This window comes from Stegodyphus dumicola, chromosome 11, assembly GCF_044657685.1.
Source record: "Stegodyphus dumicola isolate Sdum_Otavi_A_Nest chromosome 11, ASM4465768v1".
Taxonomy (NCBI): Eukaryota; Metazoa; Arthropoda; class Arachnida; order Araneae; family Eresidae; genus Stegodyphus; species Stegodyphus dumicola.
This window is the reverse complement of record NC_140778.1, coordinates 135,168,706-135,193,533: the sequence shown is the minus strand read 5'-3', so window position 1 is coordinate 135,193,533 and position 24,828 is coordinate 135,168,706. Positions and strand designations below refer to the sequence as shown.

The window sequence follows — 24,828 nt, the reverse complement described above, 5'->3', positions numbered from 1 at the left end:
TTCATGTTAACGCAATATTTACATTTATTCATTGCTGTACGTTGGGAACACGAGTTAGCGTTGTTGTAGCCAGGGAATTTGATCGCTAGAACGTAGCTGACCTTCAACTGTGTTAATATTTATATATTAAATCCATTATGTTATTGGATTATATTATTAGACGCGTTTTATAATGATACCTTATTGCGTATTTACGGTTTGAGATTTGTGTAAAGTATACGTTATTTGAATTTTTTACATGTACAACGAAACTTCGCAGTCATTTTTTGATTGGTATTTTACTTAACCGCCAATAAACAACAGGATAAAATCACTGATCTTAATAAAAAGGAAGTTCTGGGGTGGGGGGAAAAACACCGTTTTATATGAATTTGAACTCAGTAGTAGTATACAAATTCCATTAGAAATATTGCTCTTTAATGCAACTGAAAATTTAATTTCCTTATTTCTAATGAATACCGATACGCAACTTAATGCAATTGTATTACATGATGGAATACCGTATACAGTGGGTACAAAAAGTATTTGCACACATACATTTTTGTTCACAATTTATAAGAAAATGCATTAATAAATACAAAAATTGGCATTTAAAAAATAGAATAAGCCTATTCATTTAAATTAATTACAAAAAATACAATAATATTAATAAAAAACATATTTTGCAACAATATTAAAATAGCTTATGTCAAAAAACGTATTTGCACACTCAACTCAACTCTAGCAAATTTGCATTTTATGCTATTATTTGACAGTCATCCCGCAGTAAATAATATATGTAAGACGACTATAAAAGGAGGTGTTGTCGAAACGTTATCAGTTGATTGCCGATTCAAATTGTAATGGCACCTAAGAAATCTGAATTGTCGATTTCATTGCGAGAAATTTTTTTTTCTCTACGTGAAAATGGCCTAAGTTATCAAGAAATAGGTAAAAAAGTAAATGTTTGCTTCTCTACTATTTGGTATGTTATAAAGAAAGAGGATCTGCATCAAATAACTTGCGCTCTGGACGCCCAAAGAAACTTTCACTGCGAATGAAGCGAAAAATCATAAGAGAAGCATCAAAAAATCCATTTGTTAGTGCAATTACTTTAGCCAATGATGTCGCTTCAACATCTGGAGTTCAAATCTGTGCCCAAAGTGTTCGAAATGTCCTGCACTATGCACACATTTATGGGAGATCACCAAGGAAAAAAACCTCTCCTAACTGAACGAAACAGACTGAAGAGACTTGAATTCGCTAAGGAATATATCAATAAGCCAATCGATTTCTGGAAAAATGTCATATTCTCCGACGAGAGTGAGTTCAATATCTTTAAATCAGATGGCAGAAAATTAGTTTGGAGAAAACCTTGTGCTGCTTTTCATACCAAAAATGTGTTACCTACAGTTAAACATGGAGGAGGTTCTGTTATGATTTGGGGGTGCATGGCTAGCAAAGGAATTGGTAATTTGTGTTTCATTGATGGGAATATGACAGCTCGAACCTATATTGATGTGTTGCGAGATAACTTGCCACAAAGTGCAATAAAATTGGGTATCAGTAATTCGTACTATTTTCAGCAAGACAATGATCCCAAGCACACTACCGGTATAACTCGTATGTGGTTGCTTTATAATGTACCCAGAAAACTTGCCGCTCCACCACAATCACCAGACTTAAATCCTTTGGAAAATCTGTGGAATTCTTTGGATTTAAAAATAAGAAAAAGGAAGATTTCAAGCAAATCTGCCCTTAAAAAACCCTTATTGAAGGGTGACCGAATACTGAGCCTACTGTTACAGAAAATTTAATTAAATCAATGCCAGCAAGATTACAAGCAGTAATAGATGCTAAAGGCATGCATACTAAATATTAGTTATTTGAAATTTGCTTATATATTTTATTTCTTTTGTATTCATGCAGGTATGCAAATACTTTTTTGATACGAGATATTTTAATTTTGTTACAAAAAAGCATTGTTATTTATATTATTGTAATTTTTCTGTTTGTTTTGGATGATTAAACTTATTCTGATTTGGCAATACCAATTTTTTTATTCCTTAATGCTTCTTTTTATGAATTTCAACAAAAATGTAGGTGTGCAAATACTTTTTTTACCCACTGTATTAAATCGGTATTCCTTACAGATGAGGAAATTAGTATTCGATTGTATCGAATTCCGACTGACGCTGAACGCCGCGATTAGCTAGCACATCTGTTACCTATGTTCCGTGTCAGGTTAAGTAAATGTGCTTGACTGGCGCTGTAAGTAAACAGAAATCATATATAAAATACTCAAGAGAGAATCATAAAGTAGTTGCACTGCAACGCCAACTCCAACTTTCGTTGTATGCCACGATTAGCACGAAGATTTCGTGCTGTGTTCCGGCTGTCTTAACTTCTGGTTTAGAATTCTTTCGGTTTCGGCTGTCTTAGCTTCTGGTTTCTTAGAATTGGGCTTCAAGCAACACGATTACCGCACAGTAAGTCCAGAAAGATAGAATAAAGGATGGCAATTGTATTGCATCCGAAGTCGTAGTGTGTTTTGCTAGCGTCAGCCTAGCGGATTTAAAAACAGCTACTTTGAAAGTGAAACATTGGGTAAGAGAGATGAAGCACAAAGTGCCACTTAAAAGGCGAGATTAAATTAAAAAGCCTTGAGAATGTAGTAAATCTTAAGATAAGTAATTGACTATATAAATATGTACAAATAACAAGAAAAAATATAAATTGACACGTAAATGCAGATAAACTTGATAAAATGATACAGCAAAAGACAAGAATAAAATACATGAAAATCCGAGTAAATAATAAAAAATTCTGGAGTAAATAGAGAGAGATTAAAAAAAAAAGTTGAAAAATAACGTAAAAAGACGAGCGAAAACTCAGATATCTATTCAAAGAGAGACAGACTATCTTTGCCGCGGAGAAAACACCTTGAATAGAACTACTTTAGAGCTTAATAACTTTCCATTCAGTATTGTAGGAGAAATTGCAAAGATGTTTGAATCCTGCTGTCCAAAGATTGTACAAAAGAATATTCTTCATTGTTTTGAGACTGACATGACACAGTTGCATTGCAGTAAACTGCAGGCAACATTCAGAGGCATTTTCGATTAATTATAATACTGGACATTCCTTTTTCATGGTTAATTATACCTTCGAATTAACCATAATTTCGCGTTAACCCAGGACAAACAGTCAGTTCATAAACCCTAGTTAATCAGGAGTTTACTGTGACTCAATAAGTTCTTGATAAATATCAATCAAAACACTCGGGAATAAAACGAATTTATTCAAAATGATTTACAAGAAGATGGCTTACCTTTGCATATTCCAGAACTATACAGTGCGAAAGGCGGTTCACATTTGCAGAATGATCTGCCTGTCTTGTCTTTAACACATTTTCCATTTTCGCAAGTGCAATCTGAGAAATACAAAGAAATGAAAGACACATAGCTTAAAAAATGAGTGTCTTATTTTTTATTGTAATAAATTAAGAGAATAGATAAATCGGAAAAAATCTTATATATGAATTACAGCTTCTAGCCATATTTTATAAAATTCAACTTAATGCTTTTCAATGAATTCACATAAAGAATGTAACATAACATTTTTTGGTCATAGCTATATAATTATATAATAATTACATTAATTGTGTCAGGGCATTATTACTATCAAATAGGAAGCATTTCAATTAGTAGGGCTGTTATTAAAAAAGTTGACAGGAAGACACAGATTATGCCAGATAAAATTCTAATACTGATTTATTGATGCACTATTCTATAAGAGATCTATTCTTGGATCTGACATTCTGGATTTGAAATTGATTTTGTTGAAGATTACGTGAAACATGTTGCACGCATGTGAAACATTTAACGCCAACACTAGGAACTGGAAATTCGTCTATTTTATGAACATTATTAAATATGTCCAATTAACTCGCAGCAAACCAAGCGTAATGTGATTCCGTTTACTTACACTTGATACTTATTCTAGTTACTTGTATGGAAAACGAGGTTTTGTTCATACGAATGTTCTTTTTGCAAGATTTTTCTGATATTCAGAAGAACACCTTGATACAACGAAAATGCTTAAATTGCCTAATCAGAGCTGTAATAAGATAACTCATAGGTAATGCCGCTGAGAGCGCATGAGTTTAAGAGGCATTAGCAAATTGAAACCCCAAATAAGGTCAACATGATGAGGATCCAGAAAATATTTGTTTATTTTTCGAGTAATTTCAGGCTTCTTATTAAGAAAGTGATGAGATTCAACCAATTAGCACCATTTCGGCAAAGCTAATTCGTGACATACGTTAGTTCGGTAGTTTTTAAAACTTAATTGTGAATTTATCGCAACTTAGCTACATTTATTGCTTACTGTTTTGAACGGATCTAATTTTTTTTTTTTTTTTTTTTTTTTTTTTTTTTAGTCCAAAGGGATTTGAATCCCGAAGGACTATTAGTTTCGTATTGGCATTTTGCGTCGGACTCATAAATGTCGGTTCACTTTTCAAACTGTTGCCACAAAATGTTAGAGTTCTGCATTATATTTGAAGAAATTAAATAATGAAAAATCTGCATAAATGTATGTATATTTCTCACATTGTCATAAAATAACGGTACATAGAGTCATCGAATTTTGAATAACGTAATCCTCCAACGAATATGAGCATGTGGAAGACCAAATTTGAAATTTGAAATTTGTTTTATGATCGATTTCCTATTTTTTAAAACTTTGACGAATTTTTGATTAACAAACTCAAGGATTTCAAAGCGAGCAATGGCAACGTTGTGCAGAAAAAACATTTTTATCTCCAGCGCGTGAGTCTCTGTATCGGAAATTCTAAAGATATGCTCGTTTTAAAACTATTTTGCGATATTGCTGTTGCACTGGATCTTATGGTTTAAGTGCGAGGAACATGATATTTAATAAAGAAAGGTAACACACAAAATGTTAAAAAACGCCCCTTTGGACGTAATTTAAAATCTGAAACATTTCAGTTTTTTTTTTTTTTTTTTTTTTTTTTTACCATCGCCTTAATTTACCCCAACAGTGCAGAGATAGATTTTCATTTTTATAGCATAGCACTAATGCGTACAACTGCAGTGGGCAGGCATTTTTGAGCACGATGCAGTTATGCAAAATAATTTTACAGAAAACATTAATTATCCCCAAATTTACGAAATTATTTACTAATTTTGGCATTGCCCTGATTGGTTTAATTGTTAGCAACGGTACTTGTCGTGTCGTTTTATTGATGTGCCCCTGTACCGGGGTTTATCTCATGCCTCTTCATCATCAAGCCCTTCGGGGATTTCACTTAGGTTGCGGGCAAGTGCCGCCTTAATGCGATATAACCCCAGTACACTCATAGTAGTATACAATTCGTGTCGTTGATAAAGCTTGCGTGCTTAAGTGTATAGTATATGTGCGGCATGAAGGCACTTAAAATGCTGAATGTCCTCTTGTGTAATTTCCTGGTAAAAGAAGAAGAGTTGGAGACTCTCGGATCCGTCTCCCGGAAATATTCTGCATCAAAATTAATATGGAACTCTATAGCAATGACGGTGAGACTAGATCTGGAGTACTGGTGAAGCACTGTATCCCGCTCTTATTTTCCTGTCATGTCTGCCTTAATTCTGAGATAATTAATATTGTACTATGCACGAAGTATCATATGAGTATTTTTGATACGAGTTGTGTATAGATAACTTTCTGATTTCAAGTTCATTAACTATTAAAAATAGCTAATTTTATACTTAGCAAGAGTGGACCTTAAAAATTATCAAAATTACGCGACACAGTACTTAAAATGAGAAAAATATCGATTTCAACAGCGTAGTAAAACTGAATTTCGTTCAATAATAAAAATTAAAATTTAGTAACCATAAGCAGGGGAATTGGAAACATGCAATTCGCACTTACGTCTTTTCTGTTCTCTGATTTAGAAAAAAAAGGTATGCATTTTAGAAGTTTGAATCTGATAATTTATTTTTTGAATTCTCATTATCACATAGCTTTACGTTCCCATTCTTTCAATGAAACTTAACTCAGGTAATTCTTGTTGTACAAAAAACAGTTTTTCGTTCTAGTTTGTTTTGTTTTGTTTCAATGTAAAGAAAAATATAGAAAAACGAAATAACATAAAAATAGAAAATGTGTTTTACTCCAAAAAATGTTTTTTCATTCAAATTTAATAGTTCACGAAATGGCATCACTTACCCAAAACCTTGATAATCTGAAAATCTATTTTTTCCTATCACTTCTCACTCTACAATTATGTATATGAGACCAGGCCTTTATGATATGTTTAGCTGTACAGTATTTTTCAAACATTTTGTTTTTACTTACATATTTAATACATTTACATATATATACATCACCTTTCAAGCAAACCTTTGTCAAGGTCATAATGTAGCAAGTAAACTGTTACACGAAAGCTTGGCAAATGCCTTAATTTCATAAGAGAACAGCCACAAAAACGCTTATCATGGTTATGGATTACATAAGAAAAGAAGAAACGAAAAGTACGTTACCCACGCATTTATTGCCCTTAATTATTTTATTCGGGTCTTTACACTGATAACCTGCTAATTCTTCGTCGATGTCGTACACACACTGGGTTTCATTGGAAAGTGCACAACCTTCACCAAAAGCTTTACATAAATCGAACTCGCAAAGTAAAATAACGCTGCAACGATCTCCATAAGTATAAGGCGGACATGTGCAGTATTTAATAGGATCTCCAGTACAGGTTCCACCATTTTCACAAGGATGTTCGGCATCGCATGCAGAGGTAAAATTCAAGTCACCTGTAAATATATATATAATTACTACATAAAATATATTTACATATAATTATTACAAAAAAGATTTAAGTTATAATCAGTCTCTTAAGATTTTGCAATGAAATGAGTTAAGGTATTTTAAGGCAGGAGCCGGCAACTAGGGTCCGCCGCCTGTTTTAACCCACCCCGCGATTTAATGTTTTGCTCTTTTCATTTTATTTATTGTCACCGTTGCCATATCCTTCTCAAGACCGGATAACAAGACACCTAGTCAAGCTTCCGTTTCTACCGAAGGTACGTGTAAGTCAGGACTTAAAAGAGAAGGGCTAGCTCATAGAGCTTTTCCCCATGAAACAGGCAGTGGGGAGTGATGACGTGGCATGATGACACAGAGCGCGGAGATGGAACTGACAACATAGAAATTAGCATTTTAAATCTGAAGAACCAGCGTTTAAAATGAGCTGTGCGTGAAAGATAGCTATAATTTAGGAGAAACAATGTTACTGCAGTATGCATTTTACACTGAACATTAAAAAATTTAGTACTTTTCCGTTTCGCCGGCGCAAATCTCGCCAAGCAGACTTTATTGGCGACAACATACAGTATACACATAAAAAATATTTAAAAAAATTTAGTTCTAAGAATTTTTTATTTTGAAGGCATAAACATTTTAATATCGCTTAAAATTTTATAAAAAGCCAATAAATAAAGACAATACGTTTATAAAAAGACACTAATTTAAGAATTTACTATGCTTTCATGGTTCAACATCCTGATTCGCCGGTTCATATCACGTGACCCCAAGCGATCTCATCTCACGCAAACTATTCTACAAAAATCTAATGCTCTCAGTAATTATCTACACCAATTTCAAGTTAAATCTTAATTTGGAACACAAATTTAAATGCAAGAAATATTTCAATTCGTACGAATAGCTTACTCAGAAATTTTGTAAAACTGCAGTGCTTTACTTCGCTAATGCATTCTTATTAGAATTGATGAATTTAACCCTTGACTTTACCTTTTCTATATTTTCGGCTTCGGGTAAGCGCTGTGATTGCATCCTAATTGACTTAATTACCGAAAATGGCCTTAGACATAAAACTGATAAACCGCGTCATATTACATAAAGGATCTGATAAAAATTCTATGTAATTATATGCCAGTATTGAAAGAAACAATCTGATAAGAAAAAGCTGCGACTTGTTTTGAAAATGAGGCGTAAAAGGTTACCAGAGAGAATATTCCGTTTGGCATCGGTTGTACCATTATTGGCAACTTTATCGCTTGCGCCGGCAAAACGGAAAAGTACCAAAAATTTAATAGTACTTCCTCAATTTTAAAATAACGTATAAAATGCGCTACTCTTAGCATAAAGTTCCTTTTTTTTAATTCGCAGGGATTTTTTTTCTTTAAGTGCCTGTTTATTTATAATCATTTCTTTTATCTGCATGTTAACTAAGAGAACTGTACTACTGCTTCTAAGATAACTATAATAACAGCTACTGAAAATTAATCAAGAAACAACCTTAAATTGGCATAGTTTTCAAAATTTTTGTTAATCTAACTTTGAGTTTCAGCCTAATTGTAAATTTTAAATTGGCATATTTTTCTCCCAATTCAATATAATAATTTTTAATAATTTTGTAACTTAGGCTTACATCAATATTACATTTAAATAAATGCATTAAGATTGTTATCTTAATTTAGACAAAACAACTTTACTCACAGTACCTAAATAAATTATTTAATTTTTCAAAAGTGGGGGTTAAGGAGGCAGGTTTTCTTATGCCAATTACTTTAATGTTATACTATTATATTTTATCTAGAATGCTAAGCTAGCACAAAATCGAATTAATAATAACACAGGATACAATAAAAATAACTTTAAGACACAATAACACGCCGAATAAATACTAATTCAGAAGTCAAACAACAAAAATCAGCGTTATATTTTATATATATTTTTTATTATTATATATATTTATATTATTATTATATATATTATTATTATATATATTTTTTAAATATTATTATTATATATATTTTTTAAATATAACGCTGATTTTTGTTGTTTGACTTCTGAATTAGTAAAAATAACTTTAACAATATCTTAACAGAATTAGTTCTCATTTGAAATATGCTTTACGCTATTAACTTCTAAAATGTCATCTAGAAATATTTCAAATAAAAATATATTAGTATATATGCTTACTTGTACAGTCACGATGCAACTACAAGTTGTTGAAATATTATTTATTGGCTACCACATTTGAAGCAATCTACTTTTTTGCCTTTTGGGTTGCTTTTCTTTGGGAAAAAACATATGCATTTCTATTTAAGAAACGTATTCTACAGAGCTCTTATGACAATGCAACGTGAAATATCTTCACTAGTCCACCTGACTTTTTCCTTCTTTTCTAGCAATGCATTAATCTGCGTCTTTGTAAAAACATGCTTTAGACGTTTTTCCAAATTCTCCGATCTGCGCTGTTTTTTCTTAAATTTCGCTGTTTGGGATTTTAATTTCTGAATTTCCGATACAAATTTCTTTCTAGATGTCGTCCACCTTCTTTGTCACTAAGCAAACATTCTAAAATTTTTCTTCTCTCTATTTTTCAATATTTTATTACAATTTTCTAAGGATATAATTTTATTCTTCAATTATCAATACATTCTTGTTTATCTTTACACTTAGGCCATTCAGGGATATTGTCACTTAGGGTATTGCCACTTGTGAGTTTTATTTCAAAATCATTCACATTTGATTTATTATTGTCAGCTTCAATTTCGTTTTCGGCCTCAAAATAAATTTTCTTTGGGCTTAATTCATGTAGTCTTTCAAAAGCCCTCTACATTAGTTTTCTTTTCAAATGTCTCTGATTTCTTGGTGTTATTTCGTTTACTGCACACGATAAATTTGTTTTCGGCACAGTATTGCATTTCAACAGTTTCTTTTGCGGCAATCCAAACAAGCGATTTCTCATGTCATCTTCATAATCACTGCACAGAAAATGTTCGCCGCAAATTCTTTCGTTTTTCACATTAATAGAATCCTGTCTTCGACATTTATGTATCCATTCTTTCGACAAAAGCAAATTGTCCTTTAGGAAAGCATGAAACACAATATCCCTTCCTTTCGCATTTCTATAAGTGTTACGGCACGTTGCTATAGCACAAGAAGCCATATTACATAAAGGATACTTTAAATATACAATTTAAAAGGAAAACTAACTAAAACTATATATACACAAATTATTAAATATTTTTATTATTAGAAAACAAATATGTATGATTCAAATTAATTGGTACTTTTCCGTTTCGCTGGCGCAAATCTCGCCAAGCAGACTTTATTGGCGACAACATACAGTATACACATAAAAAATGTTAAAAAAATACCTTTTCTATATTTTCGGCTTCGGGTAAGCGGGATTGCATCCTAATTGACTTAATTACCGAAAACGACCTTAGACATAAAACTGTACTATCTGATAAAAATTCTATGTAATTATATGCCAGTATTAAAAGAATCAATCTGATAAGAAAAAGCTGCGACTTGTTTTGGAAATGAGGCGTAAAAGGTTACCAGCGAGAATATTCCGTTTGGCATCGGTTGTACCATTATTGGCGACTTTATCGCTTGCGCCGGCAAAACGGAAAAGTGCCAATTAATTTGGAATATGCGACCTCCAGAAAATCGTCTCGCAACTGAATGAAACTACAGTTTTAAACGCGCGAAATCAAACAGGTGCAACACAGACACGTCAGATTACTTTCAGTTAACCCCCTCCATCAGGCTCGCGTCGGCGAGGAGTCGAACAAACGAATGACCTAGCCCTTCTATTTATCCCTGCCTGTAACATTCAGTATCAAGCCAAATAACGTCTATGTAAAGAAAGAAAGGCTCCATAGACGTAATGCAACCCAGTTTGCTATTACACCGCTAGAAAGCGGAGGGAAAAGTCGCCAAGGGATTTGGCGACGGAACCTGACGGACGAGAAATTGCCCTTCGCGATGTATGCAACATATTGCACGTGCGTTTTGTCAAAGAACGTTTCTTCTTTGACTTTTGGCAATAATTTAAACTTGGTTTGTCGTACGGTAGGCTATTAACTAATTTACTTGCGCAAAAAATATTTTCTTTTCTTTTAAAATTGAAAGAAATTTAAAATGATATTCGTTTTATGAACCCTTGATAAACGTGACCTTCGAACTTCGACGCCGGCTTCGAGGTTTGGTGCTTTGGCGACAGATATTTCGCGCATGTGCTTTCCCTCTACGTTGGGGAGGAGCCACTCCTGTTGCGAAGAAGTTTTCCTTCTTAACAATACATATTCTTTGCTCAAGCGATGAAGGGCCGAAATTTCATCTGAGTTGTTAAAATTACGCTTCGCACAATAGACCAGCATAAAAATACCGTATTCCTATTCGAAGTCTGGGGTTTTAAAGTAGAATGCAGTGTGAATTATTTGTTTACAGAATGAAATGATAAAATTCTATGTTTATTTTCTGATGACATACCAGCTGCGCAAAATAAATAAATAAATAAATAAAATATATGTCGTCATAATCAAACGGAGTACTTGATTGAATATTCGAAATTCGCAGGACATGAAAAATGGCTGAAACTGGAAAGTTAAAACGCAGTGCTACATCACAGCGCAATTTATTCGCAAAAGTAAGAAACAATAATGGAACAAGTAACTAAAATCTGCTTACGAATAGTTCTGTTAGGCACAAATAAAGAGCTGTGCCGTTCGGGGTCGAGAAAAATTGCTGTTAAAGCACTGTTTTCTGTTAACAACTTATTTCAACTGCACGAAAACGGTAATTTACAGTCTTCCTGTTTCGCTACCAACATTTATGAAGAGCGTACGATAGCAACATTTTTACTTCCTTGTACGAAGTAAAACAAGTATTATAATTGCGAAAAATTAGCTAAAATTAGTAGTAGCCTAGATAGACTACTGCTTGTCTGCTCCGTCTATCTTGCTGCAAATTTATCTAAAATAAAGCTTTTTGTAATAGGTACAATTAATGTGGCAGCTTGATTGTGGCCGCAACATGTTACTGAAATAAAAAATGAAGATTTAATCTGCCTTCGTCTCAAATTTCGTATTCATTATGGGTCAACATTTCTACGCCATCAAAATTCCTGTTGGTCATTCACTTCTAAGTTTGTTTACATTACATATATGTAGAAACTGACAAAGAATTAAATAATTGGCTTAGTGTATAAATCAGAGTAATATGTAATTTTAATACATTTACACTTATTAGGAATGCTTTCTTAGAGTTGGCAACAAGAATTAAAATTTAAAAACGTAGATGTAAGACGTCAGCAACTTTCTATTAGTATTTTGTATTTAGTATCTTGCATTTTGTATTTTTAGTGTCGTATGTGTATTTGCTGTGTGTTCAGTTCCATTAAAATATTTTTCTAAATTAAGAAGCTCCATACATTTTACTTGTTCCGCCCACGTGGATTCTAAAAATTATCAGAAATAGGATATACAAGTCTAAAAATTATCAGAAGTGGGATTACCAAGCAAGAAGATATTAATTTATTTCCTTCGATTAAAGCAGTAAATCTATCTATCTATATCTATATACATACATATTCACTCTCCTTCCCGGCTGTGTGACCTCTGTCTTTTCATTCTTATATGTTGTCAAATTGTTTATTTTTGCTTTAAAAGTGATTAAATTACTTTTTCTTATGTTCCAGCTGAGGGTTTTATGCTTTTAGTTAATCTGCATGCAATAGTTAGATAATTATCAAAAGTTTAAAATTTTAGGTGGCGCTAGGTCTAACGAGACCGCCATTCGTTTACATTTTAAACTCTTAGTAGAAGAGTGAAGTCAGTTGGTGCAGCAATTGCAGTGTCTTTTTGCTCAGTGGTACCAAAACTTAACTTCCAATTTTGTGCACCAAAAATTTGGTCTTCTTGCACGTTGCCCGGATTGCTTGTTTTTGCGGAGACACGCTAACTTAAATTGAAAAAAAAAATTAATCTGTATTTAATGTTTTAGGTTTTTCTGTATTTTACAATTTTTAATGAAGATCTTTTGAAATTTTATGTATTTTTGCCTTGCCGTGAAGCGACAACTGAATTGATTGAATGAATGGGAAATGTATCTCTAATGAAATTCGAGGAAATACGTAAATGAAGTGCAGCCAAAATGTGTATAATTTAGTAGGCCATATAAGGAAGTCATGTGGTGTCAACATCAGGTTTTTTTCATAAACGTTTTCACAAAAACGAAGCAAACTGCTAAAACGTTGCAATTTTTACAGTTCACATAATTGAACTATATTTTGATATAATTATGTATTTATCTTTATTATTAATTAGTTATTTTTATTATTATTGTAATCGCCGAACTTGCATTTCTAAAACACTTAGTAAAAAAGATTGTGAACCCATGTTTTACAGATTATGGCAAACAGTGCGATATATTTGCGTGTCTACATAAGTATTTTGGCAATTCATAAAAATCGTTAGAAAACAAGTATTTCTAGATTTATAATAATCAATTAAGCTTCAAGCAAAAATAATTTAAATATGAATTTTTCAATATTCAAATTTTCAGTGCTTCAACGAAAACTGTGTGATTAAAAAAAATTAATATATTTTAGTTATTTTACGCTTTTAGTTTATACAATGGGAAAGCAGAGAAAAGACCATTATTTCTAATCAGCACAGCAATAAAATACGGGTGTCACCACATTTTTTTTTCCATGTGATGTTTATTGAATCCATCCGATGGCATAAATTTACATTTTATTCATTTAAGTTTCTTTTAGCAGACGTGCTGTGGAAGTTTTTAGTTGTCAATCTTGCCTTGAGAAGACGAGGGGGCTCTAGGGACAAGCGAACTAACAAGCTCGTCCGGTCCGCAGGAGGGTAACACATTCCTCTATCATAAAAAGGGTCAAACAAAGTTCGACGAAGTTCGTTGAGACGAAGGGTAACTGAGAGGTAACGCTCTTTTTTCCAATGCAAGAGATGGCGAGTTCGAATCCCACTTGTGGAGTTGTTTTGAGCATCCTAGCAAAAAATTCCTACAAAAGCAGAAAATTCCCATTAAAGATTTCCCTAATTTTACTAAAAGAAATCCAGGTGAACAAAAACCTGAAGATCCAAAACCAGTAAAGAAAACTTACGCAAATGCCACATTAAACAAAGAAACCGAAAATGAAAAAACAAAATTTCCGAAGTAAAAAATCTAGATGAATTTAAATCCCTAATATTCAAGCTAAAAGACCTCTATCACAAACTTACTAAAGTCACAAAAGAGAACGAAAAATTAGATTTTGCTTTACAGGTGCTAGAACTTTTTGCTTAAGTTCACTTAAGCGCACAACTAACAGATGAAGACGTAGCCGAGCGGGCTTGACCCCGAGACTTTTGCTTCGAGAGATTGTGGTTTCAATCCCAAACGAACCAGAAAAAGAAAAAAAAAAAAAAAAAATTCAAATGGGACTTGTACATATTTTTCAACTTCTTCATATAATCCAGATTTTTCTTATTTTTTTTTAATATCACAGTATATTTTTATGTCTAATATTTACCTTTGCAGAAATTTTTGAACTTAAAATCTGAACTGTGCTACTGTTGGACTCTCAGTAACTTACGTTTCAAAAATTGCTTAGACGTTTTTAAAAACGTCTAAGCAATTTTTTATAAAAACTTCGGTGAAAAACTTCTACACCGAAGTTCCCCATGAAGTAACCGATGGCGTAATGGCAGACTGCACATTGAGTTAAACAATGTTAAGCAAATTTCACTTACTGCGCATGCTTGATGGTGTACCTTTGGCGCGGGGAGAAATATTGGCGACTAAGCAACCCTACGCTAGCTTATTCGTGATCACCATGGCACCATGGCTGTCGAGTGTGTTCGAATGATGTTTACAACTGTAATGTTGTGGAACTTTGCTTATTAGTTATTTTAACGTCCATACCGATTGCACTTGCTTATTTTTCTAATATATATTTCATTGTAATTTGTCAATAACAGTGCATTTAATATTTGTTAACATATGTTCGTAATAATTCGTTATTTAAATGTAATTTGTTTACATGTTATAATTCAGTAATTGTAAACTGGAGTATCTCGCTTAGTTTGTTAGCGTATATTTGCGCTTTTATTTTCTCATTTCAAAGAATTTAATAACTAGCATTAAGGAATTGTAAAATTTCTTCAGTGTTATTTGCAAGCACTTGTTATATTCCTCAGTGTTTCTTTATGTATGTACGAATGGAACGTATGGTAAATCCTGAATTGTTTTTATTGCTTAAAAGTATAATGAATAAATTTTCAACTAATATATCCTAAATTTCAGTCTTTTTCTGAACGAAAATTTGTACAGTTCCAAAGGAATGTGCAGAATTTCATAGGTATTATGTTTTACATTTTGAATGCAAACACTGCTTCACATTACTTCGCAATAATTTCAGCTTTCTAGTTGTTTGAGCAGTACAGCAAAAAATAGTATTTTAACACAGTAATTAATTTACATTTACATTATACTCTACGAAGATTTAAACGCCAGATTTGTTTACAATCAGATGGCGGTACATCTACCATATACCGCATTTATCTACTTTTCAAATCGCGCCAACATAGTAATTACGCCAAATTCTTTTCTGGGCATGCGCAGTATGCGACATTCGTTTAACACTGTTCAACTCAATGTGCGGTCTGCCATTACGCTAACCGATGAGACATATAGTAGTAAAAGTCTTTTTAAAGATTGAAAACTACTTATGTGTACGAAGATCCAAGATCCAAGAACGACGAGTTTGTGTGAAACCGGTCAAAGACAAGTCCGGACCAGCAACGGTAGCCATTTCTCAACCGCCGTCCAGTATCTTGTCCCTTGCCCACTAGCCTGACGTTGCGATGGAACGGCGGGCTGAACAAAACTACTATACATATAGCTTAGGGCCGTTCGTGAAGCTGAATGCCGTTCGTAAAAGTCAGATCATGAGAAGAAACGAACGCACCTCTCCCCTGAAGAAGTTCAGAGAAGCATATGAACGAATCCGTCACGTCTGCTTTGGAGTCGGAACAGTAGCCAAACCCTCGGCCCCTCCAGAGCCCTACGCGTGAAAGGTTTTTGCGCGTAGGAAGTCCGCCACCTAACAGAAAAAAGTTATTGTGCTATTAACAATGAACGTTTACATGGTAGGTCACAGAAGGTGAATTTTATGAAAAATAGATTTTAAAAATGGTAATATTTAACAGGTATTAAAACAAACTTACAAAGCATTTATTAATTTTATCATGATGAATATGTGTTAAATAATGCAAATAAAGAAAAAGATGTACAACATCAAAAATGAAATGAATTAAAATAAGTAACAGAAAATTCAATAATGTTATGTTGAGAAGCTGAATAAAATTCTTATGAGGAATGCAAGTGTAAAACTAGCCAAAATTTTAATAAATGTACATTTGTACATTTAAATGAAGTAAAACCAACTGAGATTGAAAGATAAAAAATCTCTAAAATACCAAAATAAATTCAAGAAATTCCGGGGAAAAGTTGTGCAGGAAATGTTATGCTGATTCTCTTTTGGGAAGAATGAAGTGTTGTTTTGGAACACTACAAGCCTAAGGGAAAAACCCAATCACCACTGCACCATATTCCGATATGTTTTTAAAAACTGCTCGTGCCATTTTTCACAAAACTGGACAGTTTGCTATAATTTGAGTTCTAGAATCGAAATATAGGAAAAAATTGGCATGCCATTTCAGAAAAAGTCCAATTTTGTGTCAAAATATCTATGTTAGAATGATGCTATGTATAAATCTAATATATATATATATATACTAAGTCGTGCTTTCGAGACATGAAAAACGCAGTTTGAATTTCGTCAATCGGCCCAGTAGAACGGGAGATATAGAACTGTTCCCCCCTTTTTTTTGCGCAGTGTACATCTAAGTTGTAAATAAAATTACATCAAAGAAAGAAATGAAAGCAACAAAACTAAGCAAGAATTAAATGTGACACTTATCTCGAAAATAAAAAGGAAGAAAACTCTTGTTACATACAATCAACTCCTAACTAACTGAGATTTGATTAACCACGGCCTATGGAAAAAATGAATTTGTTTATTGTGGAACGATAGAGAAATTATTATCATAAACTACTTGTTTAAAATAAAGTTGTCTGTGCAAGATGAAGGAAAAAAAAAAAAGAATACTGCATGCAACTAGGAAAACAGCAGTAATAGTATGGAATGCTACAGAATTTAAAAGTTCCCCCTCCCCGACCATAGTGCACATAATTTAATTTTACGCAATACGGAATGTATAAATTAAATTGCTAAATAATTCGCTAAAAATAAATTCTTCAATCTAAGAAACGGAATCGCACAATCTTAAAAAATAAATTCTTTGTTTCACTATCGACTTCTCCGAAATACGAGAGTAGCATAAACAAAGATAAACAGCAGCTGCACCGGAAAGTGAAAGGCGTGGGGGAGGGAAAAGAGAGAGATATTAAAAAGTAAGAGTGTCGCTCGCGCATAAGAAAGATTTTTTTTTAATACTGATTTAATAAATGTACTTCTGAGTTAAACTGCTCACAGGCATAAGTAAAATTGCTAACAATATTTTTGTGCGAACTGCAATATAGGTAGCTTTCTTCCCGTCTTCGCCCTGCTTTTTATTTATATGCGGATTAATAGTGATTGTAAGTCACGCAAACTTGCTGATAAAGATAGTATCCAAACGAGATCACGAGGTTCCTAACGGAAGAAAAACTTTTTCTCTAATTAAATACTCTTAATATTTCATATTTGTGGGAGGGGGGACAGAAAAATCAGCACATTTTTTCAATATTCTGATTTTAAAACATGATAAATAATTTATTTTATAATTTTGAAAATTTTGTTAGGAATACATTTAGCACTTGCAATTTTAAAATACGAGCATGTAAAAATTCGAAAATCGATAGTCTACGGCAGCGATTCAGAATAAACTGCGTTTAAAAGATCTTTCTTTTTCTCTTTTTCCTTTCTAAGCCATAACGCAATGTAAAAATTCCGCCACAACAAATGCGTAAATAACTAAAATAAAACTTTTTAATATTAAATAAAAAATTCGCTTAGAGATGAATAACTTCACCGTTAAAACAAACATGTGTGCTAAGTTTTGTAACTCCTAGAAATATCCATGACCTTAGTGAAGAGACGAAGGTCACGGTTTATCTGTCGCTGCGCCATGCGATACGTTCATGCGCACAGAAACTATTTTTAGCCTTAGATTTTTGAATCTTTAAAATTTATTCATTACTATTTTAATACTGTATTAGGAATATATATGTATGTTACTAGTACGTCTCCTTAGCGAGATTATCACGTCATGAACTTTTTATTATCATGTCCCTTTGGGCTTATACATCACGGAACCGGCAAAACTACATGAACATGTAATAGTTCCGGCAATATGTATGTAAGTTGAAGTTGAAGTATCTTCCAAGAATTTGCTTTCTCTCCTTCCCTTAACTCTTCACGGCAACTATATGAAAGTGGATCGTGATAATTCGCCGCCGTACATGTGGGTTGCAAGCTAAAACGTTTGGAAAAAGCTGTTTTAAATAAACCGTGCCATAATTTTTATTTATTTATTTATTTTAATCGTTGCCTTAATTTTTAAACAAAAAGTATTTATTTCTGAATTTAGTTATTTTAGCTGTTTTGAATATGAGGGTTAAGTATATGAGGGCATCTTCCTACGGAAAAGTATGACTTCGTGGAGGACTTTCTAAGGAAATTGGTTCGAATACACTTACACATGGAGAAAACCACAAAAATCAACCATACGCTGTGCTTGAATCTAAGTCGGACTACCAGCATTCAACGATTATACAACTGAAATTCATTTACAACTGAAAGCTGCCGGTAACGTTAAATAAGATAGGTAAATTTTAGTAAATGCATGAATTATTTTTTAGATCCTTTACAAAATATTAACTGCCTTTAAATATGATGCAGTTTCAATAAGAAATCACTCCCTAATGTTCATATTCTAAAACTGCTTGAAGCTATTTTAATTCAAATTACGCAATTATTTAAACGATCCTCTAGTGCACCTTAAGCGATATCGCACAAAAAAGGGATTTAAGTTAATACAATAAACAATACCATTAATTCTAAATCAGCTCATTTGAATATGGAAAGACGTATAAGTGCCCAAGAGAAGAAATGCCTGACTGGGCGGCTTTCTGAGGGAAACTCTTGTACTCAGATTAATATGAGTTAAAAATACGAAAAACAACCATGTCATCAACCCGTTGATCTGGTTTCGAAGCCACGTTGAGCTACCAGTACTCAGTGATCTTAAACACTCGGCGACTAGTGGGACCTCATTAGTCATAACTCACCTATGCAAATTTTAAAAAAGAATAATACGATGTATCTTTTGATTGTAAAGATGCGCATATTTTCCCATGTAAACATTGTTAAAACAAGGAGTGTTTTAGAATTGATTATATCCGTGGATTTTTTTCTAATTTATTAATTATTTTGAGGCAATATATTTTTCCAAATTGCTAATTTAAAAATAGGAATACCTCTGTCACTAATAAATCTCAGTTAATGTGAAACAGTGCTTTACTTTAATTTTATATTCTCGGAATCAAATATAAGACGTAATATATCATAGGACAAATTCATCACAGTTATAAAAATCAGTTGCTCAAATTTTTATTTAGCATCTAAGCATGTAATGGGATTCAGTTTTAAGATGTGTCAACAATGTTCAACATTTCCAGTCTTCTAATGCAATCTGTAATAACTTTATCCCGATTTCGACAGACGTCGAAGCTGTTTGAATGTACACAATGTGACTGGGAGGCAGCCCAAATTCTTAATAATTCACTTCTTAATTACTTGAAGAAATTTTGATTTAGCATTATACAATACAATTTAAGCCAGAGTACTTTTCTCTTCTAAACAGAAAGGTCAGCCTGCGATTATTAACGTACTCTGATATTTCTATTCAAATTACTGCACGGAAGGAAATTTTAAGGTTTTTGATTTAACTCTGGTGTGACATTTAGCAAATCTTAGTAATAAAATATATTCCATCCTAGAGCTAGACTACCTTTAAATATGGCGAGTGATTATTATTAAAAACTCCTCATTATCGATCAGGAATGTCGATGCCTGTACAGTGTATCTTAAAAAACAGTTGCTCTCTTTATTATACTAATTTTAGAAATATTGCAAAATTTTAAACAATTTTATAGCTATAGCTTTTCTTAGAATAATCATTGCAGATAAATGGCAGATTTCATCAGTTTACTGAAAAGCAGCAAATAATTACTGCACATATTGAACTGGCGAATCTTTAAATATGATGGGTGATTTCTCTTATTATAAAAAAAAAAATTTCACAATCAATCAGGAATGCCGAAGCCTGTACAGAGTTTCTTAAAGGGCAATAGATATTTTATTATCCTAATTTTTAAAATATTGCAAAATTTTTAACAATTTTATAGCTATAGATTTTCGCAGTTTTCTTTTTTATTTTAAGTGAATATACTAATCATTGCAGTTATGTGGCAAATTGTATCAATTCACTGAAAAGCAGCAAATAATTACTGCACATATATAATTGGCAAATCTTTAAATATGATTCTCTTATTATTAAAAAATCCTCACTGTCGATCAGGAATGCCGATACCTGTACAGAGTCTCTAAAAAGGCAATAGCTATCTTTATTGGTCCAGTTTTAAATATATTGCAAAATTTTAAGCAATTTTAAAGCTATAGATTTTCGTAGAATTGCTTTTTCCTTTTAAAAAAATAAATTGATTAATCATTGCAGTTAAGTGGCTGATTCTATTAATTCACTGAAAAGCAGCAAATAATTATTGAACATATAAAAATGGCAAGTAATCATCCAAATAATACCTTTGGAGACCATAAGAATAATTTCCTTGTCGATTAACTTTTCACCTCGACCTTTCTTTTCAATCTCAGTTCTTCGAATGACCTAATTTCCTCGTTATCTGCTTTTAAATTGCATGTGACCCCTTAAAGCAAAAATCACATATTTGCATATGTTTTAGCTATGCAAATCACAAACGTTCCTTCGTTGGATATTATTGGAAACTTTCTGTAATAATTTTGCATTCTGATGATCATGCTCAAGGTTTGGACACATGTGAATACCATAATAAAATTTAAAAGCTTTTTATCTCCAAGGATAAGTATCCTATCCTTTGAAAGGATAAATATCCAAGGGTATTTTGAAATACATGTTAAAAAAAGTGGGAACACATAATGATGCTCATTTTTTTAAATATTATTCCTTAATTTGCTTAAGTCATGCATAATAAGTTAAATATTTATGACACAAAATTTCGAATAAATTATAATACTTACCGGCTACCGAATTTGGTGAAATTAATAAAACTACAAATGATAGTAGCGAAAACTTCATGTTTCATTTGATCTGCTGAAAGAAGACTGATCTTTAATAGCTGTATTTTTAAACCCTTAACTTTTGATAAACAGCAATAATGGAAAATAACTACTCATAGCAACAAAAGATAATTTCACTTCAACTGATTGATATCAAAGGTAAAAGATAAAGAAACACAATACTTGTTCAGAAATTAAAATTAAAATTTCGATCGATAAATTTCGTTTCATTGCATATAAATTATTTATAGATTGCAAAAATGCAGATTTTTAATAATATCAATAACATGAACAGATATTTAAACACGATAATAAACAACAAACTTTTGATGGCTTTAATAAAAAGTAAGATAAATGTTCTCGATATTAAGATTTTTATTAAAACCGGAAATATTTTAGAAGAAAACATGATAGAACTCCGTAATAATTACAATTGTTAGGAAATAATTTGATCTCACATTTATTTAATTACTAGCGGAAGTACCTGATGCCAGTTAGGTTAGATTGAGAGTAATGCATTATTTTACTGATGATATTTAAAAATTCGTATACTAGCATATTACAAGTCATAAGGAATATGATGCGTACTGTAATGCATAAAAAATTCCAAAGACACAAAGTAATATTCAATACATGTACCACACTAACATAGAATCATATGGGTGCTACTTTGGTAGACGGTTGCCCGGATTTTGGCGATTTTCCTTTGGCGAGTAATACAACTTATGGTAAACCCATTGCTGGATAAGTTATTTATGGTAACCGATACTTTGTTGTCATTTTATTTAAAAAATAATGCGTTTTATTGTGCATAAATTCCGTGTTTAAAATATTATTTATGGCTTTTAAATATTAAAAATAAATTTAATTTTGCATTTTTATTTGAAATAAAAATTTTATTGTTTATCATATTTTATGAAATTTTATGTTGTGGATGATGTAATCAATGACGTCACCTTACTTTAAAAGTAATTCGTTTTAATATGTATAATTTTAATCTAATGTTTTAAATATTATTTATGGCTTTTAAATATTAAAATACAATTTAATTTTGCATTTTTTAAAAAAATTATTTTATTATGTATGAATTTTTAAATAATTTTAATTCTAGCCGTGATGTAATAAGCTCTCTGATTGGTTATAGAATATTTGTGCATTAACGAGCTGTAATCAGCTCCCTGATTGGTTACTGACAATTTGTGCATTTCCGCGCCGTTTTAAAATTTAATTTATATCTTCGAATTCCTTCAAAGATGTCTTCAAAGATGTTATCTAAATTATGATTTTGATTTTTTATTGTGGTACTTATCAGTAAACAACAGGTTAAACACTCAAAAAAATGTAAGTACATATTTTTCTTTTATTTTATAATTGTATACTTCAATTTTTGTTAAAAAAATTAATACACTATTTTCAGAAATTGCTGAGATAATTATTGTCCATATGTTTTAATGTTAATTATATTCTATATAACGTATTTTAAAGTATTTGAATTTAATAATATTCTAATTCTTTTAAATGTTGGTATGATGGTTTTTAATTCGATATTCAATTTCAGTAATATTTTAATCTAATTAAACGTTGGCCCAATGTTTTTATAGCGGTGTTTTTATTCTCTTCTTTGCTATATGAAAGTAATAATAACCTTACTTTAGTATTTTATACTTATAGTAAATGTATTTATTTACACTTGCCTGCCATCTTAAAAAACGACATTTTCAACAAAAAATTAATCCATTACTTTTATTTTTTTATTTATTTTTTAAGTTTCGAATACTTTACTATGCGTAAAAACAGCGTTTTTCAAGATGGCTGACGTTTGTAAAAATCGCGCCAACAATTCGGCCAACGTAAATCGCCAAAAATCCGTGCAACCGTCTACCAAAGTAGCACCATCATATGGTATATGGAATATGACATATGGAACTGCCATTTGGGTCAGCAAAAATAAAAGCGAAAACATCGTTATTTTGAGCAAAAGGTACGATTCATAGTCATACATTCTTCAGTCTGGTGCGATATGGAACCCACATAAAAATTTCGACAGAAAAATAAACTAATTCTCCCTCATTATATCAGCAACAATGGCACACAAACATTGTTGCTGATATAATGAGATACTATATCACTGTTGCCATTGTTGCTGATATATCACTGTTGATATCTGCACTGTTGCCACTTGGAAAAATTATGGCGCAAGTTAGCATTTTAAGCGTTTTTAATTAATATATCTGATTTTAGCTTTTTTGGGGGGGGGAGTGAACATCAATTTTTTTCCAGGACCAGAAGAGAATTGTAGAAAGTTTGGTGACGCTACCTATAGTAGTGACTGAGTTATTAGCAAACAAACACACTGTTATAAGGTGGCATAAAGGTTCTTTATCTAAGATGAGTGATTTCAGAGTGCAATAATTCTCATCAGGGGTGAAATCCTGTACCTTTGTTAATGATTCCAGTTGCAGCCTCGAAGGTCACTCCAGGGGACAAACAGGTAACAGAAGTCTTTTCATCAGGAGATGGACCCTTTGTTATGTATGAGTGAAAGAATCATCCCCCCTTGTTGCACCTTGTTTCAATGTCACGCCCCCGGCGAGGTGCAGTGGTACCCTAATTATCTTAATATCATCTGTTATTGGGGATCAAAACTTTTCTTGTGGTTATTGAAAATTATTCTTGTGGTTATTTTTGCTAATTGGAATTTAAATGTTATTCTATTGTTCTAGTAACTATTTAAATTGTATGAAGTATTATAACGGTATGCTTTAAAAAAATTAATTTTTAAATCAGTTCGGTTATAGAGGACAATATTTGTATAGTTGAGATAGTGCAGGAAAAATTTGCATCTTATTTAACATTTGTGATTTATGTTTTGTATATATGCATAGGTGAATTAGTTAGAGATCATTAAGTGTTGTAAGGCAATTAGTGTTCAGAATTATTAGGGTATTACTCAGTTTGGAGAAATAGACCTGTTGTTGTTTTGGTCTTTTTGAATTTTGGGGTAGGTTATTTTGCATTAGTTTTCCATAATGGGTGAGTTTATGAGGAAATTTACTAAAGTCCTGCCATTCGAGTTAGCGGAGGATTTTCATCAAATGTGTCTCAGGCCAATAAATTAGGCAGACTATTCTTAATGCCGAGGACTAAAAAGTGCGCGGAAGAATATGCGGCGAGAATTTGGTCTGCGGCTAAGCACAAAAAAAGGCAGAAGAAATAGCTGAGCAAGAAAGAGCAGAACGGGAACAAGTGAGAGCAGAAGGAAAAAGGGAAGCGTATTTTTACTTCCTCCTTAGGAAACGCAACCCGCGACTAAATTTGGCGAAATTGTGTGGCTAGCGCATGCGCATAGATGGACGAACTATCGTGATGATATGTCGTATTTTGTACCGTGATACTTGATGATCGCCGATATTTCTTAATGGCGGGTTATATGTAATTGTGTATGTGTCAAACATAATTACTGAAGCAGCAAACTTCATATGTGATTAGTGGGGATTATTAAATGCAGAAAAATGGAGGTTCCTTTTTGAACAGAATGTACTTAAGGTGCTTTTTTTTATAGCCTGACTACGTGTCAAGCTATTGGCAGTTACTAGCACTGC

At 32.3% G+C, this 24,828-nt stretch overlaps 1 protein-coding gene across 3 annotated transcripts in view; it reads right to left on the bottom strand.

The window, feature by feature from the left end:
* The window catches only part of LOC118204937 (uncharacterized), a 111,685-nt gene that overhangs the window by 77,217 nt on the left and 9,640 nt on the right, over positions 1-24,828 (bottom strand). For 2 of the 3 annotated variants that reach the window (XM_085827219.1, XM_085827222.1), the window contains exons 2-4: positions 21,188-21,260; positions 6,528-6,803; positions 3,311-3,412 (exon numbers count right to left, since the gene is read on the bottom strand). In XM_085827219.1, the coding sequence (XP_085683345.1) occupies positions 3,311-3,412; positions 6,528-6,803; positions 21,188-21,245 (436 nt within the window). In that variant the 5' untranslated portion in view covers positions 21,246-21,260. The remainder of the gene's footprint in view (positions 1-3,310; positions 3,413-6,527; positions 6,804-21,187; positions 21,261-24,828) is intronic. The other variant, XM_085827221.1, reaches the window with a different exon arrangement.